This window comes from Pleurodeles waltl, chromosome 8, assembly GCF_031143425.1.
Source record: "Pleurodeles waltl isolate 20211129_DDA chromosome 8, aPleWal1.hap1.20221129, whole genome shotgun sequence".
Lineage (NCBI taxonomy): Eukaryota > Metazoa > Chordata > Amphibia > Caudata > Salamandridae > Pleurodeles > Pleurodeles waltl.
The window spans coordinates 1276792764-1276812431 of record NC_090447.1 but is presented as its reverse complement, the minus strand read 5'-3'; the positions used below and the strand labels follow the sequence as shown (position 1 = coordinate 1276812431).

At 48.8% G+C, this 19668-nt stretch overlaps 1 protein-coding gene across 1 annotated transcript in view; it reads right to left on the bottom strand.

Moving 5' to 3' along the window:
* Positions 1 to 283: 283 nt before the first annotated feature.
* The window catches only part of USP12 (ubiquitin specific peptidase 12), a 438367-nt gene continuing 418982 nt past the window's right edge, over positions 284 to 19668 (bottom strand). The window contains exon 9 of the mRNA XM_069202221.1: positions 284 to 423. Within this exon, the coding sequence (XP_069058322.1) occupies positions 376 to 423 (48 nt within the window). The 3' untranslated portion in view covers positions 284 to 375. The remainder of the gene's footprint in view (positions 424 to 19668) is intronic.

The following is a 19668-nucleotide window of genomic DNA, read 5'->3' as shown; positions in this document are numbered from 1 at the left end:
GTAGGAATTTTGTGGATCCTTGCAGCTTCCAGAACTTTGAATGAATAAATTGATTTCAGGTAATAAAAACCATTCAAAAACACAAATGTAAAGCAAAGGAATGAAACATTTCTTAGCTATTGTAACAGAAAGTTTTAATTATATTAAGGACTCGGAGACAAGGATTATGCTATCCTTTCTTCACTTAATTGAATAGCAGCCATTTCACAACTTCACCAATACAAACTACTATTACCATGAAACATTGGGAATGAAGTGAAAAAAAAAACAATAACATCCAATGGTAGGACACTTTGATGCATCATCCAATCATCTATCAATAGTCCATAATATAGCTTATCATCTGTGTCCCCTTGACCTATTTCGTCGCATGAGTCATGCTGTTGCTCTGTCCACACACGTCCCGTTTTCCCATCTCTGTTCCTATAAAAAGAGGGCAATTTTAGAAGGCTGCTGTGATTAGTGTTAGCAACCTACAGAAAAACAGCAATTATATCCATAGAACTTCAAATGCATGAGATATCCTCACAATAAACACAACTGAGCATAATAAAGTCGATACTAACTAGTCACAGAGAGGGTTCTTCATATTATAACTGACAGGATGAGATAATTCTCACCTCCTAGTCCTTAATAGAACTGAAACCTTCTGTTACAATAGCTAGGAAAATGTTCATTCTATGTCAGGATCGGAGGTGAGGATTATGCTAGTTCAATGAGGAATATGCTAGTTCAAAGCTTGCTCACTACCAGATGAGCCATGACCATACCAACCTGAAATAGGATCTCTTAATTGTAGAGTCCGAAGACCAGTCAGCCGCATTCATGATGTCTTCCAAGCGGGCACCCAAACTGAACGCCTTTGAGGCCATGGCTCCACTCAGAGAATGCATACCAAAGAGAGACAGGTCAATACCGGCCTTCTGCATCACCCATCTCACCCAGCAAGCAATGGTGGGGGAAGGCACTGCTCTATGCTGTTTCTGTAGAGCAATGAGGGGCTGACAGTTACCTGGAGGGCGAAATTCTGCAGACACCTCCTCGTGTGCCTTAAAGCATTGCACCATACACAGCTTTGGGAAGTCTGGAAAGGGCACATGTGAAATAACTATTGTATTACACTTCGTCCTCCTACTTACCGTGAAGAATACTCCGGAAGGAGAAAAAGTCCTGCCTGAAATATCCAAGGCACGCACATCTGAGACCCTTCTACAGGATACCAGGCAGACTAGCATAGCCAGCTTAGCGGACAGTTCTTTTCAGGACAAGAAGCGGTTGGGCTGCCAGGACAAAAACAATTAAAGCACTTGGTTGACATCCCAAAGTTCTGAATAGCAAGGTTCCGGGGGAAGTGATAGTGAGATTCCCAAAAGGAGATGACACACTAATGGGTGTTCTCCCAGCGGGGAGCCCTCCACTGGAACACGTCCCACTGAACTAGCCAAATGGTAGGTATTGACAGAGAGATATGCCAGTCCGCCCGTCGCAAAGTTTGCAAGAAAGTTAAGGACTGGGAACCAAACTTGGGACTTCCAGATCAAGGTGACCATCACCAGAATGGCCTGCTGACACCTGACCTGAGTGGATGCTCACGTGATCATCATGAAAGAGGGGAAAGCATATCCGGTTTCCTAAATAAAATCTTGGAAAAAAGCGTTTGTGGCCGCTGCCAGTGGGTCTGGTCTCCAGCTGAAAAACCTGGGCAGCTGGTGGTCCAACCTGGACGCAAACAGATCTACTGAGAACGGTCCCCACCAATCCTGGAGATTCTAAAAAACCTCCTGGTGGAGCTTCCACAAGCTGGAATCCCAGAAATTTTGGAATTGATAATCCGCCACTTGGTTCTCCTGACCAGAGAAGTTCTCCTCCGTGACCGAGATCTGACAGTCCAAGCAATACTGCCAGAAACTGGTCGTGAGATCAGACATAGACTTGGATTGAGTAGCTCCAAATGAGTGATGTATCAGACCGCCAAGACGTTGTCCATTTTCAGGAGTACACATGACGTCCTTGATCCACCACCAGATGCCATAGGACCCAGCTAAAAGCTCTGAGCAGTTTATATGTAACGTCTGTTCTTATGGAGACCACAAGCCTCCTGTAGAAAAATCTCCACACCACACACCCCATCCTGACATGCAATGTGAAATTCGGCCGCAGAGTGATGGAAAACTACTCTGCTTGGGGTTTGCGTCATTTTCAGCAGCCGCATGCGGGTGTTGAGTTGTTTCTCCAGGCGTGATCCAGGTGCTGCATCAATTTCCCAGCCGCAATGCAGATGGTGCGTCAATTTCAGCCACAAGGAGAGTGAGGCATCGTTTTTAGAGTCATGTTGCAGGTGGTGCATTGCAATTTGCCCAGCTTGACTTCCTGTGCGTGGATTTCAGTCCTTGTTCTACCAGCTTCACCTTTCAAGGACCCAGGGACTGGATAGGGCACCACTTGGCAGGGCAGGAGTATAAGCAGAGAGTGGACGTGCTGACAGAGGAAGTTTTTGATGGTCCTGAGACTTCAAAACAGGAGGCAAGCTCAGTCCAAGCCCTTAGAGACACTTCATAAACAGGAATATACTACAAAGACCAGTCTTTGTCCTCTTTCAGGCAACTGCAGGCCAACCCAGCAAAGCACAGTCACAGGCAAAGGGGTAGTACTCTTCGTCCAGCTCTTCAGCCCTTCGCCTTGGCAGAGGTTCCTCTTGAATCCAGAAGTAATCTGAAGTCTGGAGTTTTGGGTCCACTACTTATACCCCTTTCAGCCTTTGAAGTTGCCCAACTTCAAAGAAAAGTCTCTGAGGTTTACACGATCCTGCCTTGCCCAGGCCTGGCCCCAGACGTGCACCAGGGGGTTGGAGACTGCTTTGTGTGAGAGCAGGCACAACCCTTTCAGGTGTAAGTGGCCACTCCTCCCTCCACTCTAGCCCAGATGGACCATCAGGATATGCAGGTTACACCCCAGCACCCTTTGTGTCACTGTCTAGTGGAGATGCACAAACAGCCCAACTGTCAGTCTGACCTAGACAAGGAAGCCACAAACAGGCAGAATCAGAGAATGGTTTAAGCAAGAAAATGCCTAGTTTCTAAAAGTGGCATTTTCAAACTAACAGTCTAAAAACCAACTTTACTAAAAGATGATTAAATTGTGAGTTCAGAGACTCCAAACTCCACATCTCTATTTGCTCCCAAAGGGAAACTGTACTTAAAAGTTATTTAAAGGCAGTCCCCATGATAACCTATGAGAGAGAAAGGCCTTGCAACAGTGAAAACTGAATTTGTCAGTATTTCACTGTTAGGAAAGGTAAAAACACACAAGTACATGTCCTACCTTATACTGTACCCTGCCCATGGTTCTACCATGGACCTACCTTAGGGGTGCCTGACATGTATAAAAATGAAGGTTTATGCTTTGCAACTGAATGCACTTGCCAAGTCAAAGTGGCAGTTTAAAAACTGCACACACAGGCACTGCAGTGGCAGGTCTGAGCCATGTTTACAGGGCTACTTATGTGGGTGGCACAATTATTTCTGCAGGCCCACTAATAGCATTTGATTTACAGGCCCTAGGCCCCTCTAGTGCACTTTACTAGGGACATAATAGTAAATCAAATATGCCAATCATGTAAAAGCCAATTATACATCCAATTTCACATTGGGAGCACTTGCAATTTAGCGCTGGTCCGCAGCTGTAAATGGCCCAGAGTAACAAAAACGGCAAAAACAGAGTCCAGCACACAGCAACAACCTGGAACTAGAGGCAAAGAGTTAGAGGAGACCACGCCAAGGATGCCAGGTCTAACACGTGTCCCCCCAGCTGAAAGTGGGGAGAACTACGAACCCTCCTGGCAGTTCTCTTCACTAAGGTGGAATAACCTGGACAGACCATCAGCACTGACGAGTTCTGTGCCAGGACGGTGTTCTACCGTAATGTCCATTCGGTGTATGGAAATGGACCACCTCAGCAGTTTTTGGGTTCTCACCCCTCATCTGTATTAACAATCTGAGGGGCCTGTGGTCGGTCTGAACCCGGAAGTGAGTCCCAAACAAGTAGGGTCTTAGCCTCTTTAGCACCCAGACCACAGCAGAAGCTTCACACTTAATTGTACTCCACCTACATTTCTGGGGAAGTAACCTCCTACTGATTTAGGCTACAGGGTGGTCTAGGCCCTCTTCATTTAGCTGGGTTAGTACTGCTCCCACACCATGCTCTGAAGCATCAATCTGCACAACAAATTTCTTGGAGAAGTCAGACGCCTTCAGCATGGGTGCCGTGACTATGGCTTATTTCAGGGCATCAAAAGCTGACTGGCAAGCCTCAGTCCAGATCACATTTTTGTGTTGCTTCTTGGATGTTACCTCAGTCAAGGGAGCAACAATAGTGCCATACACCTTGACAAATCTCCTATAGTATCCTGGAGTCCTAAAAAGACTCTTACCTCAGTCTGGGTCTTGGGGGGCTCCTGAACCAGAATGGGGTCAATCTTTGGTTGTAACAGTGCCATCTGGCCACTCCCCACCTTGTGTCCCAAGTACAGCACAGAGCCCTGCCCTATTTGGCATTTACTTGCCTTAATAGTGAGACCTCCTGTCTGCAGAGCCTCTAACACTTTGCAAAGGAGATGCAGGTGTGCCTCCGAGCTGGAGCTGAACACCGCAGTGTTATCCAGGTAGCCTGCACTGAAATCCTCCAACCCAGCCAAAACCTGGTTGACCAACCACTGAAGGGTGGGAGGGGCATTTTGCATCCCAAAGGGCATCACCCTGAACTGGTAGTGCCCATCTGGGGTAGAAAATACAGACCTCTCCTTAGCCCCTTCATTTAGAGCAATCAGCCAATACACAGACGTTAAATCAAACGGGTTGAGATATTTGGCAGCCTCCAAACGATCAATGAGCTCATCAGTTCGGGGGATTGGGTGCACGCCAGTCTTCATGACAGCATTGAGTCCACAGTAGTCCACACAGAAACTGAGTTCTGGAGTGGCACCGGGGGACCAAGACCACTGAACTGGCCCAAGGGCTACTGGAGAACTCAATAACCCCAAGGCTTAACATTTTGTATAACTCATCTTTTATGCTAGTCCTGACCTTGTCAGTCACCCTGTAAATCTTGTGTTTTGCAGGTGGGCTGTCCCCAGTGTCCACATCATGTGTACACAAATGAGTGACCCCTGGGATCAAGGAAAACAATAAGGCAAACTGTCCCAACACCTGCAGACAGTCCCACTGTTGCTCGGGGGTCAGTGAGGGAGACAGGCTCACACCCTCCACAGATCCATCTTTTGCCTTAGCAGACAGGAGGTCAGGAAAAGGCTCACTCTCTTCCTCCACCCCATCATCTGTTGTTAGGAGCATTGTCACTTCAGACCTCTCAAAGTGAGGCTTGAGGCGGTTCACATGAAGGACCCTCAAAGGGTTCCTGAGTCCGCAAGTCCACCAGGTGACATCACTCTTACGCTCCACAACCTCAAAAAGCACAGTACTGTTGTCCTGGAGAGCATGAGGCTCCACTGGGGCCATCAGCCACACTTTCTGGCCAGGCTGAAACTCAACCAGAGTGGCATTCTGGTCAACCCAGCATTTTATGTCTTCCTGGCTTGCTTCCAGGTTCTCCTGAGCGAGCTTCCTGAAGCGGGCTGTCTGATTCGTAAAAAACAGCATGTCGCTAAATACAACCTGGGGGTGGGGGGCCTACTGGAGGCCTTCTCCAAGCCTTCCCTAACCAGACTCAGAGGTCCTCTCACAGGGTGTCAATACAACAATTCAAAGGGGCTAAAACCAGGTCCCTTTTGTGGCACCTCCCTTTAAGCAAACAGAAGGCATGGCACGATGACGTCCTACTTACACCTCATGGGATCTGACAGGCCCATAATCATGCCTTTCAAGGTGCAGTTGAATCTCTCAGCCCGACCATTTCCTTGGGGGTGGTAAGGAGTGGTGAACTGGTACGTCACCCCACACTCCTTTAACAGAGACTTCATATATGTGGATATTAAGTTGGTACCCCGGTCAGATACCACCTCCTTGGGGAACCCCATACAGGTAAAACCCCCCGTCAATGCACGTCCCACCACAGGGACTGTGATTGACCTCAGAGGTATAGCTTCTGGGTACCGGGTGGCATGGTCCACCAAGACCAGGATAAACCTGTTGCCCATGGCTGTCTTGGGATCCAAAGGCCCCACAATGTCAATACCAACCCTTTCAAAGGGTTAGCTCACTACAGGAAAAGGTTGAAAAGGTTGGAGGGAAGGCTTACATTTTACCCCACTCTTGCCACTTGCCTGGCAAGTCTGACAAGACCTACAGTGCGCATCAGAGTGCCTGCGCAACCGGGGCCAGTAAAAGTGGGTGACAAGCCTTCTAAATGACCACCTAAAGGTACATTATAAGCCAAACCCAGTAGGAAGGCTCTTAAGCACTGATGTACCACCAGCACACATGCTGCCCCAGGCTCAGCAACCTCAGGCTCACTATATAGGAGGCCATTCTCCCAATAAATCAAGTATGAAACAGACTCCTTGGCAGTCGCCTGGTCTGCAGCCTCCTGCTGCATACCCTCCAGAGTAGGGCATACCTTCTGTGCCTCACAGAATGCTTCTCTGATGGGTCCCCTTTCCGGCTGCTACCGAGTCAGCTCGGGTACCTCCACTAGTTCAGCCAACCGGTCCCCTGTAGGCTCTGAGGCGTGCCCCTCAGGTTCAGCCTCCTCCTGGACCGTGGGAAATTTTGGGGCGAGTTTCCCTCGCCTATTGCCCTTCCTCCATCTGGTAGACACCTGGGCCCCTCTTTCAGGCTCCAGGGCCTTCTAATCACCGCAACGGGCTGCCATTGACCGGGTGGATATACAGACCCACCCAGGCAGACCCAACATCTCCAAGGGAGACCTGTGTTCCACCTCTTTCCAAAGGGAATCCTCCAGGTCATTGCCAAGCAGACAATCTACAGGCATGGTTGGACTCACAGCGACTCTCAAGGCATCTGAGACCACTTCCCCCATTCAAAGGGAACCTGCGCCACTCTGCACAGGCACTCTGAGTTGTCTTCCCCAACTACTTCGTAAAGTGCATTGGGAACTACCTGTTTCTCAGACACCAGGTGACTTCTCACAGTAGTCACACTGGCTACTGTGTCTCTTAGAGCCTCCACCCTCCGTCCATTGATGGTCATCCACTGCCTGTACCTTTTAGTGTTCTGAGGAACGAGGGTCCTCTAGACCATCTCACTGTCCCCTAGAGAGACAAGCGTCATCTCAGCTAGCTCCCACCCACCTGGAACTAACTCCTCCCCAAGGCCTACAGTGGCCAAACCCAGGAACTGAGCACCAGTGGGTGCCGGTGTCCACTTGGGACATTTCGGATACCCCCTCACATGTCGCACCTGGTCACATGCATAACACTTGCGGGGACCCCTCTCTGCAGGTTTCCCTGTAGAGACCCATGGTTTATTTTCACTGGGGGGCTGGGAATCCTTACCCTGGGGACTAGGTTGGGGGACCTTTAGAGAACTCCCCCTATTTACCCTTACCCCCCCACTTCTTCTGATGGGGACACTGCCTACTCTTTGCATGGTCTCCCCAATACCTCTTTTGGACCCTGGTGCTCTCCCAATGGTCCGCTTCCTTCACAAGCCTCCTGGGGTCAGTCAGCTTGCTGTCAATCAGGTGCTGGTGCAGCTCTGGAAAACAAAGACTGTACAAGTGCTCCCAAGCAACCAAGTCGTAAAGCCCCTCATAAGTTGTTACCTTACTGCCCTTCACCCAGCCATCCAGTGACCTGCAAAAAGAGTCAACACATTCTAACCATGTTTGGGATGCCTTATTTTTGTAGGACCTAACTACTGTTCTGGGGTGAGACCATACCTTGTAAGGCGTCCTTCATTATGGTGTAGGTGAGTCCCCGAGGATCCCCTAAGGATGTCAAGGTATCTCTCCCTTCCACCTCAAAGTGCTTCAACAGACGCGCCCACCAATGTGCTTCAGGGACCATGTTCATGTGGAGAGCAGACTCATACCCTTTGAAACACAAGTATATGTCATCCTCCCTCTTGTAATCCTTAACTAGGTCTTTGGGAGTGTGCACCCTTCTCTCAGGCTACACGGAGGTACTGCTGCCACCATCTCTACTAGACTGGTTCCTCTGATCTAGGTCCCTTAAACTAAGCTTATGAGCCAGCAGTATCTTCCTCTCCTCAATGGCTAACCTCCTCTCCTCCATCTCCATTTTGAGCTTCTCCAACTCAGGTTGGTGCACCCTCTCTGCCTGTCTGTTTTGCAACTCTTCATGAGTCAGACCCTTAGAGGACACACTGCTACCCGCCCTATAGACCCTCCCCTCAGGCCGTACAGGTACCTCTACTACGCTCTCATGGCTGTTGTGCATCTCCTCACAATCTCCTCCTCTGTGTGCCCCAACCTCCTCAGCTGTCACCCAGGCTCTCAGTGCCTTTTGCAGCTCCTCCTTCTTGGCAGAGCTCCTAATGGGACAGGCAAGATCCTTACTGAACTGTTTAAGTTGGGCAACTGTATCTCCAACTTCTCCAACTCAAAAACAGCTCCAGCTGATGCATCTCCAGATTGAGACACTATGGCAAGTCAAAAGTGCAAAGTGCCAAGGCAGAACAAAGAGTTCCCAACGAGAAGTTAAAAAAAAATGGAAGTAGTTGAAGTTGAAGAAGAGAAAAATACAAAACCACAAGAAATAGGTGGTAGTGGTCACGTAATGGTCTGCACTGAAAATAATAGTGTACGCTTAATCACTGTATGTCAAGTACAAATACAAGTTCAATCCTCACCGCTGGTCACTAATGTTACAAATAGGGTCTCTGGTTGGCAGGCAGTTTGCACTTTGTCAAAGCAGGGACCCTTACTCTAGTCAGGACAATGGAGATACTCATTTAAGACAACCCCTGCTCATCTCCTTGGTAGATTGGCACAAGCAGTCAGGCTTATCTCAAAGGCAATTTATAAAGTATTTGTACCAACAGACATAGTAATAAAGATAAAACACTATATAATGGACACCACACCAGTTTAGAAAAATGGCCAATATTTAGCTAAGTCAAACAAGACCAAAACAACAAAAATCCAACACACACACGGACAGGTATGAATTTTCAAAATAATAGAATATTACTTCAAAGGAAACAATGAAAACATTGTTACACAAACTACCTGGTTTGCGTAAAAAATAAAGCAACCTGGGCAAGCGTGCTCCAAAAAAAGTCAGCGAAGCGTAGTTTTTCTCTTCCGCAAGGGAGCGTTACGTCTATTTCCTGATGGGGCACTCGGGTCTGTGCAGGTTCACAATGATTTAGATGACCAGCGATGATGCGTGCGAAATCCGGCCGCATGTTGATGGAAAACCGGTCTGCGTGGGGTTTGCATAATTTTCAGCAGTCACAAGTGGGTGTTGCATTGTTTTTCCACCCGCGATGCAGGTGATGCATCAATTTCACAGCCACAATGCAAGTGGTGCATCGATTCCAGCCGCTAACCGGGTGACGCGTCGTTTTTACAGTCGCGTTGCAGGTGGTGCTTCAAAACTTTCCCTGCATGGCTTACTGTGAGTGGATTTTAGTCCTTGTTCTACCAGCTTCACCTTTCAAGGGCCCAGGATCTGGATAGGGCACCACTTGGCAGGGCAGGAGTCTCAGCAGAGAGTCCAGGTGCTGGCAGAGGCAGACTTTGATAGCCCTGAGACTTCAAAACAGGACACAAGCTCAGTCCAAGCCCTTGGAGACACTTCACAAGCAGAAATATACCACAAAGTTCACTCTTTGTCCTATTTCAGGCAGAAACAGTAACTGCAGGCCAACCCAGCAAAGCACAGTCACAGGCAAAGGGGCAGTTCTCCTCCTCCAGCTCTTCAACTCTTTTCCTTGGCAGAGGTTCTTCTTGATTCCAGGAGTAATCTGAAGTCTGGGGTTTTGGGTCTAATACTTATATTCCTTTCTGCCTTTGAAGCTGCCTAACTTCAAAGAAAAGTCTCTGTTGTTTACAGGCCCAGGCCAGTTCCCAGACTCGCACCCGGGGGTTGGAGACTGCTTTGTGTGAGGGCAGCCACAGCCCTTTCAGGTGTAAGTGACCACCTCCACCCTATCCCAGGTGGGCCATCAGGATATGCAGGTTACACCCCAGCACCCTTTGTGTCACTGTCTAGTGGAGATGCACAAACAGCCCACCTGTCAGTCTGACCCAGACAAGGAAGCCACAAACAGGCAGAGTCACAGAATGGTTAAGCAAGAAAATGCCCACTTTTTAAAAGTGGCATTTTCAAACTAACAATCTAAAAAACAACTTTACTAAAAGTTGTATTTTTAAATTGTGAGTTCAGAGACCCCAAACTCCATACCTCTATCTGCTCCCAAAGGGAAACTACACTTAAATGTTATTTAAAGGCAGTCCCCATGTTATCCTATGAGAGAGAAAGGCCTTGCAGCAGTGAAACCCGAATTTGGCAGTATTTCAGTTTTAGGACAGGTAAAAGCACACAAGTACATGTCCTACTTTTAACAAACACTGCACCCTGCCCATGGGGTTACCTAGGGCCTGCCTTAGGGGTGCCTGGCGTGTAAAAAGAGAAGGTTTAGGCCTGGCAAGTGAAAGCACTTGCCAAGTCAAATTGGCAGTTTGAAAACTACACACACACAGACACAGCAGTGGCAGGTCTGAGCCATGTTTACAGGGCTACTCATGTGGGTGGCACAATTAGTGCTGCAGACCCACTAGCAGCATTTGATTTACAGGCCCTAGGCACTTCTAGTGTACTTTACTAGGGACTTACTAGTAAATCAAATATGCCAATTATGGAAAATCCAATTACACATACAATTTCACATAAGGAGCACTTGCACTTTAGCACTGATCAGCAGTGTTAAATTGCTCAAAGTAACAAAAACAGCAAAAACAGAGACCAGCACACAGAAACAACTTGGGAACTATAGGCAAAAAGTTAGGGGAGACCACACCAAGGATGCCAGGTCTAACAGGCACAAAGAAGGACTTGTAAACCCACATCATTGCAGAAGATCAATCGCAATTTGCAGTTGGAGGGACAGCTTCCGAGGGAAAATAGGAGAAACTGCCTGTGGGGTAGGAAAATTGGAAGATAAGTGTCTTTCAGGTTGGGACGCACCAGCTAATAGAGTGGATGCAAGACATCACGCAGTAGGTGGATCCACACCATTTTGAAATGTTGATATACCAGCCATTAGTTGAATTTGTGTTAATTGATGACTGGTTATTGGCTCTAGTTGGCTTTGTCGACTAGGTAAAGATTGCTGATGAAGCCACGGGATGCAGAACCGCAGGAGATTTAGTGCCCTTGGCAAGCAATGCTGCGACCTCTGCATCCATGAGCCCGGTTTGTGGGAAGAAAACTGAATGGGGTGTAGGGTGTGGGTAGAAGTCCAGTCTGGGGGAGCCATAAAACTCTGTTTGAAAGCCTGGATCATTTGCAGGACCCACACGTCCCTTGTGATTGATCCCCAGGCCTGGGTGAAATTCACCAAACGGTCCCCTAACTTTAGAAGGGAAGAAGGGAAAACACTCACCAGAATTGGAAGAAGTGCCTGCTTCTCTGCCACCTTAACCTCGGAAGTGCCGGCCTCTTGTTGGATAGAAGTTGTGGAAGCAGCTTTGATCCATATTTGCCTTGCCAAAAGCCTTGCCCTTGAAAAGGGTAGTGTGTGTGTGTGTGCCCGGCCAGCCAAGCGGCCCCTGCCTTGACCGGCCCAGTGGAAACCCCAGGAGGTAAATACTTTTAATAGAGGTTTAAAGCTTGTCTAACAAACTGAACACCTTCATGAATTTTCCCAACTCCTTAATAAAAATTTATCCAAAGAGTCCCCCTTGTACTACTGCCCCCGCCTCAGAATCTGCCAGGTCCCCAAACTTCAGGTCCACTTTTATTAGCAAAGAGCAGTGCTACTCAGTTGATAATGGACCGTTCGTGTTGCTGAGAAAAATGATGGCACGCTGTGCCCAACCATACAGAACTTCTGGGAAAATTAAGGAGCACGCAGACTTGGCATCTTCAGCCATGTCCAACATCTTCGTGAATGGGCCAAGTACATCCAGGAATTTGTTCCAGCACGCCGACCCTTTTTGGGTCATTCATGAACTTTTGGAGGGTGGTGGTTATCCTAGGGTCCAACTCAGGTGTGAGGGCTACCTTACCGTCCAGGGAAGGGCAAGGGCATTCTGCACTGAGGCAGTTACGGGACTCTTTTTTCATTGGTTTCCAGATGCGACCTGCCAAATAATTTGCCACCTTTTCAGATGGGGCCCAATTGGAAGACTGGGGAATGAAGGCTGCATGCGGGTCCAACATGTCAGACTTCTCGACCACACTATTGGGAGGAGAATGGGATAAGTGGAACCAAGGCCTCAAGAGACCGGCATCATCATCTGGATCCCTGTGTGAATAATCATCATGTTGGTAAGGTGAAATCGGAGGGGGCAGCTCCGTGAACAACCCAGCCAGGTCCCAGGTAGCAGCATGACAGGTCTGGGCCAGAAAAGCCTATTTAAGTCAGGCAAAAGCGTCATGGTCAACCCCTGCTTAACGACAGTGCATCACCAGGGTTGCATCATCGGCAGATGGGTGGCAATCTCCTGGGGATACCAGGCTTGCCATTGGGGCAAGGGTGGACCCCGTAACCTTTGTGCGCAATCTATTGAGACAGACTTTCCTCTGAGGGATGCATGGCATCAGACACCCTGTAAGTCGATGCATCCACCGCATCATAAAACACATTGTACCATGGGAAGAGTGCTAGAGGGTCACCCTCCCTCTGAGTGTTGTCATTAACCTCCATTTAGAGAGCCTAAAGGCACAGAAATGCTCCAAGGAAAAAAAGAACGTGCACTACTCTGGTGCTAGCGCAACAGGGCTTCAGAATTGTGAGCAGGCAGAGCACTGCTGCATCTGTTGTAGGCTGGTAAGCGCCACAATTATTGGATATGAACCCAGCGTCCCAAGATACTTCACAGGCCAAAGCCCTTCAATTATGGGGCTGGGTAACAGCCTCACCGCTGGTGGGTCTGAGCCCGTGAACACCACACCCCTGGTGCACTACTGTATGCGGTTCCTGCCTGGGAGTGTGTCCTCAAGCAGCCAGCATGGCCTGTCAAAACAATTGCAAACCCTTTTGTTGGGGCATGGGAATCAATCACACTCGGTACTGACCCTACTGCAGCAGGGCATCAGAAATACTAAATAATGCCCGGTCGTGCGGTACAGACCCCACAGGTATGGGACGTCACTCTCCAGGTGGCAAAGGCTCCACGGCTGTTAGCGCACAGCTTTGATCACGCCGTGAAGGGAATTCAAAGTCTTGTGTCCCAGCCCAATGAACATGTTAACTCTAGCGCCACCTAAAGGCCCAAACCGCATCAGGAGCTGCATCAAGTTGAAACGGCTGCGAAGGATCAAAAGCATTCCTGCGGCCAGAAATAATACAGGCAGCAGTCGCACGCAGACAGCATGCAATAAGCACTATGACAACATCTGATTACAGCAATATATGACTTGACAATGACAGGAGTTACAAGCATTTGCAATGCAACAGGTCTCGCATTTCTCCGAGTTAGAGCTATTAGCAGTTGTAAACTCCCAACCGGATGTTTCTTGCCACATTAAATGGAAAAAACAGCGCGATCACGCTGCTACAGTTCACTAGTAGTGAAACCTATCGGCAAAAGTGCAATTATCTACGTAACTGGCAAAAGTGCAATTAACTATGTAACAGGGTCGATGTCATGCAAAGCGCTCAACTTCTGCCAAGGGAGATCGCGCTGCGAAAAAAGGATAAAAATGGTAGTCCACAAATTGGACAGAAAACAGTGAGTCTTGCATGTTTTCAGTACTTGGTCGCTGCGCTCGAGGAGGGCTAACCAGCAGAAAAGGCATGATGTATGCATGCCTTCCACTAATGAAAGCAAGCAGATTTTAAAAGGCAAGCACACAAACCAATGAAAGACACCAACGTGACATGGACTGGGCTCCGAGCCCTTTTCTGACTAATAAAGCGTCTTGCAAGCGATACGCATGCACAGGCGCATGCGACGCAGTCTCGATCCTAAAAATGACAAAATAAAGAAGTAATCATGGATCTCATTTAATGGTCATCAGGGGTTGCAGCTGGGGGAGCCTCTGGATTCCCTCTGCAGGCGTCGCTGGGGGCGGTCAGGGGGGTCAACTCTGGCTACTCACAGGGTCACAGTCGCCGGGGAGTCCTCCCTGTAGTGTTGTTTTTCTGAAGGTCGAGCCGGGGACATCGGGTGCAGAGTGGAAAGTCTCACGCTTCCGGCTGGAAACGTGTGGTCTTTAAAAGTTGCTTCTTTGTTGCAATGTTGCAGTTTCTTTGGAACAGAGCCGCTGTCCTCAGGAGTTCTTGGTCCTTTTAGATGCAGGGTAGTCCACTGAGGCTTCAGAGGTCGCTGGACCCTGGGGGCGCGTCACTGTTGCAGTTTCTCTTGAAGTGGGGAGACAGGCTGGTAGGGCTGGGGCCAAAGCAGTTGGTGTCTCCGTCTTCTCTGCAGGGCTTCAGGTCAGCAATCCTTCTTCGTCTTCAGTTTGCAGGAATCTATCTTGCCTGGTTCTGGGGGCCCCTAAATACTCAATTTAGGGGTGTGTTTAGGTCTGGGGGGTTAGTAGCCAATGGCTACTAGCCCTGAGGGTGTCTACACCCTCTTTTGTGCCTTCTCCCTGAGGGGAGGGGGGCACATTACTAATCCTATTGGGGGAATCTTCCATCTGCAAGATGGAGGATTTCCTAAAGTCAGAGTCATCTCAGCTCAGGTCACCTTAGGGGTTGTCCTGACTGGCCAGTGACTCCTCCTTGTTTTTCTCATGATCTCCTCCGGCCTTGCCGCCAAAAGTGGGGGCGTGGCCGGAGGGGGCGTGCATCTCCACTAGCTGGGATGCCCTGTGGCGCTGTAACAAAGGGGGTGAGCCTTTGAGGCTCACCGCCAGGTGTTACAGTCCCTGCAGGGGGAGGTGAGAAGCACCTCCACCCAGTACAGGCTTTGTTACTAGCCACAGAGTGACAAAGGCACTCTCCCCATGTGGCCAGCAACATGTCTGGTGTGTGGCAGGCTGGCAAAACTAGTCAGCCCACACTGGAAGTCGGGTATGTTTTCAGGGGGCATCTCCAAGATGCCCTCTGGCTGTATTTCACAATAAAATGTACACTGGCATCAGTGTGCATTTATTGTGCTGAGAAGTTTGATACCAAACTTCCCAGTTTTCAGTGTAGCCATTATGGTGCTGTGGAGTTCGTGTATGACAGACGCCCAGACCATATACTCTTATGGCTACCCTGCACTTACAATGTCTAAGGTTTTGCTTAGACACTGTAGGGGCATAATACTCATGCACCTATGCCCTCACCTGTGGTATAGAGACCTTTCCTGGCATCAGGGCCCTTGGTACCAGTTACAAGGGACTTCCCTGGATGCCAGGGTGTGCCAATTGTGGAGACAAAGGTACAGTTTTAGGGAAAGAACACTGGTGCTGGGGCCTGGTTAGCAGGCCTCAACACACTTTCAAATCATAACTTGGCATCAGCAAAGGCAAAAAGTCAGGGGGTAACCATGCCAAGGAGGCATTTCCTTACACAACCCCCCCAAACGAAAGAGGATGAGACTAACCTTTCCCAAGAGAGTTTTCATTTTCTAAGTGGAAGAACCTGGAGAGGCCATCTGCTTTGGCATGGGCAGTCCCAGATCGGTGTTCCACTATAAAGTCCATTCCCTGTAGGGAGATGGACCACCTCAACAGTTTTGGATTTTCACCTTTCATTTGCATTAGCCATCTAAGAGGTCTGTGGTCAGTTTGAACTACAAAGTGAGTACCAAAGAGGTATGGCCTCAGCTTCTTCAGGGACCAAACCACAGCAAAGGTCTCCCTCTCAATGGCACTCCAATGCTACTCCCTGGGGAGTAACCTCCTGCTAATGAAAGCAACAGGCTGGTCAAGGCCATCATCATTTGTTTGGGACAAAATTTCCCCTATCCCATGTTCAGAGGCATCAGTCTGCACAATGAACTGCTTGGAGTAATCTGGAGCTTTTAGAACTGGTGCTGTGCACATAGCTTGTTTCAGGGTGTCAAAGGCCTGTTGGCATTCTATAGTCCAGTTTACTGGAGGTAAGTTCTGTGAGGGGTGTCACTATTGCTCCATATCCCTTCACAAACCTCCTGTAGTAGCCAGTCAAGCCAAGGAATGCCCTGACTTGAGTCTGGGTTTTTGGAGCTACCCAGTCCAGAATAGTCTGGATCTTGGGTTAGAGTGGCTGAACTCGGCCTCCACCTACAAGGTGTCCCAAGTAAACCACAGTTCCCTGCCCTATCTGATATTTGGATGCCTTGATAGAGAGGCCTGCTGCTTGCAGGGCCTACAAAACCTTCTTCAGGTGGACCAGGTGATCCTGCTAGCTGGAGCTAAACACAGCAATATCGTCAAGATAAGCTGCACTAAAGGACTCCAAGCCAGCAAGGACTTGATTCACCAACCTTTGGAAGCTGGCAGGGGCATTCTTTAAGCCAAAGGGCATTACATTAAACTGATAGTGCCCATCAGGGGTGGAGAATGGTGTCATTTTGATTTGCCAGTACCCTGCTGTCAAGTCAAAGGTACTTAAGTATCCGGCAGCACCTAGTTTGTCAATTAATTCATCTGCCATTGGAATGGGATAGGCATCTGTCTTGGTGACAGAATTGAGTCCTCTGTAATCCACACAAAACCTCATCTCTCTCTTACCATCTTTGGTGTGAGGTTTGGGGACTAAGACCACTGGGCTAGCCCTGGGCTGTCAGAGTGCTCAATGACTCCCAATTCCAGCATCTTGTGGACTTCCACTTTGATGCTTTCCTTAACTTGGTCAGACTGTCTGAAAATTTTGTTTTTGACAGGTATGCTGTCTCCTGTGTCCACATCATGGGTACACAGGTATGTCTGACCAGGGGTTAGGGAAAAGAGCTCAGCAAACTGTTGTAAGACTTTCCTACAGTCAGACTGCTGTTGGCGAGAGAGGGTGTCTGAATAGATCACTCCATCTACTGAGCCATCTTTAGGGTACGTGGAGAGGAGATCAGGGAGAGGTTCCCTCTCAGCTTCCTCATCTGTCACCATCAACAGATTCACATCTGCCCTGTCATGAAAGAGTTTGAGGCGGTTCACATGAATCACCCTTTTGGGGTTCCTGCTAGTGCCTATGTCTACCAGGTAGGTGACCTGACTCTTTCTCTCTAGCACTGGGTAAGGGCCACTCCATCTGTCCTGAAGTGCCCTGGGAGCCACAGGCTCCAGAACCTAGACTTTCTGCCCTGGCTGAAATTCAACCATAGCAGCCTTTTGGTCATACCACATCTTCTGGAGCTGTTGGCTGGCCTCAAGGTTTTTACTTGCCTTTTCCATGTACTCTGCCATCCTGGAACGTAGGCCTAGTACACAGTCCACTATATCTTGTTTAGGCTCATGAAGAGGTCTCTCCCAGCCCCTTCTTTTACAAGAGCTAGTGGGCCCCTTACAGGATAGCCAAACAGAAGTTCAAAGGGGGAAAACCCTACTCCCTTCTGAGGCACCTCTCTGTAGGCGAAAAGCAGACATGGCAAGAGGACATCCCATCTCCTTTTGAGATTTTCAGGGAGCCCCATGATCATGCCTTTCAATGTCTTGTTAAATCTTTCTACAAGACCATTGGTTTGTGGATGGTATGGTGTGGTGAATTTGTAAGTCACCCCACACTCATTCCACATGTGTTTCAGGTATGCTGACATGAAGTTGTTACTCCGGTCAGACACCACCTCCTTAGTAAATCCCGCTCTGGTAAAGATACCAATGAGTGCTTTAGCTACTGCAGGGGCAGTAGTGGACCTAAGGGTCGCTTCAGGGTACCTAGTGGCATGATCCACTTCCACTAGGATATACTGGTTCCCTGAGGCAGTGGGAGGTTCAAGTGGATCCAATATGTCCACACCCACTCTTTCAAAGGGGACCCCCACCACTGGAAGTGGAATGAGGGGGGCCTTTGGGTGTCCACCTGTCTTACAACTGGCTTGACAGGTGGCACAGGAGACACAAAACTCCTTTACTTTCTGGGACATGTTGGGCCAATATAAATGGTTGACTAACCTCTCCCAGGTCTTGGTTTGTCCCAAATGCCCAGCAAGTGGAATATCATGAGCTAAGGTCAGAATGAACTTCCTAAACTCCTGAGGCACTACCACTCTCCTAGTGGCACCAGGTTTGGGATCTCTTGCCTCAGTGTAGAGGAGTCCATCTTCCCAGTAGACTCTATGTGTTCCAGTGATTCTTCCTTTGGTCTCTTCAGCAGCTTGCTGCCTAAGGCCTTGCAGAGAGGGACATGTTTCTTGCCCCTTACACAACTGTTGCCTTGTGGGTCCCCCTGGGCCTACGAGTTCAACCTGATAAGGTTCCAACTCCATGGGCTCAGTTCCCTCAGAGGGCAGAACTTTTTCCTGGGAAGAGAGGTTCCCTTTCTTTTGTTGTGTTGAAGCTGGTTCCCCAGTCTTCATTCCTTTCCTCTTGGAGGGTTGGGCCATTATTCCAGGCTCCAACACCACTTTTTCACCCTGAGCTTTGCACTGTGCCCTTGTCTTGACACACACCAGTTCAGGGATACCCAGCATGGCTGCATGGGTTTTGAGTTCTACCTCAGCCCATGCTGAGGACTCCAGGTCATTTCCAAGTAAACAGTCTACAGGGATATTTGAGGAGACTACTACCTGTTTCAGGCCATTGACCCCTCCCCATTCTAAAGTTGCCATAGGATGTACTTTAGTCTGATTGTCAGTGTTGGTGACTGGATAACTTTGTCCAGTCAGGTATTGTCCTGGGGAAACAAGTTTCTCTGTCACCATGGTGACACTGGCACCTGTATCCCTCAGGCCTTCTACACTAGTCCCATTAATTAAGAGTTGCTGCCTTCTACACTAGTCCCATTAAGAGTTGCTGCCTGTATTTTTGCATATTAGGGGGCCAGGCAGCCAGTGTGGCGAAGTCCACCCAACCCTCAGAGACTAATGTAGCTTCAGTGTGAACCCTGATTTGCTCTGGGCACACTGTTGATCCCACCTGGAGACTGGCTATTCCAGTGCTAACTGGAGTAGAGTTTGACGTGGAACCTTTCTTGGGACAGGCCTTGATTCCAGTTTGGTGTCCCTGCTGATTACAGCTACGACACCAGGCCTTTTTGGGATCAACGTTTTTACCCTTGTACCCAAAATTGGATTGTGAAGAGGCTTTGGACCCTCCCTCCTGAGCAGGTTTTTGGGGCCCTGTAGAAGACTCTTTACTTTTACCCTTGGATGTCTCAACACTCTTCCCCTGGGGAGTCTTTGTGACCCCTTTCTTTTGGTCACCCCCTGTGGAAGTCTTGGTCACCCTAGTCTTGACCCAATGGTCCGCCTTCTTTCCCAATTCTTGGGGAGAAATTAGTCTTAGGTCTACCAGATGCTGATGCAGTTTAACATTGAAACAATTACTTAAAAGGTGTTCTTTCATAAACAGTCTGTACAGCCCATCGTAGTCATTTACACCACTGCCATTAATCCAACCATCCAGTGTTTTGACTGAGAAGTCAACAAAATCAACCCAGGTCTGGCTCGAGGATTTTTGAGCCCCCCTGAACCTAATCCTGTACTCCT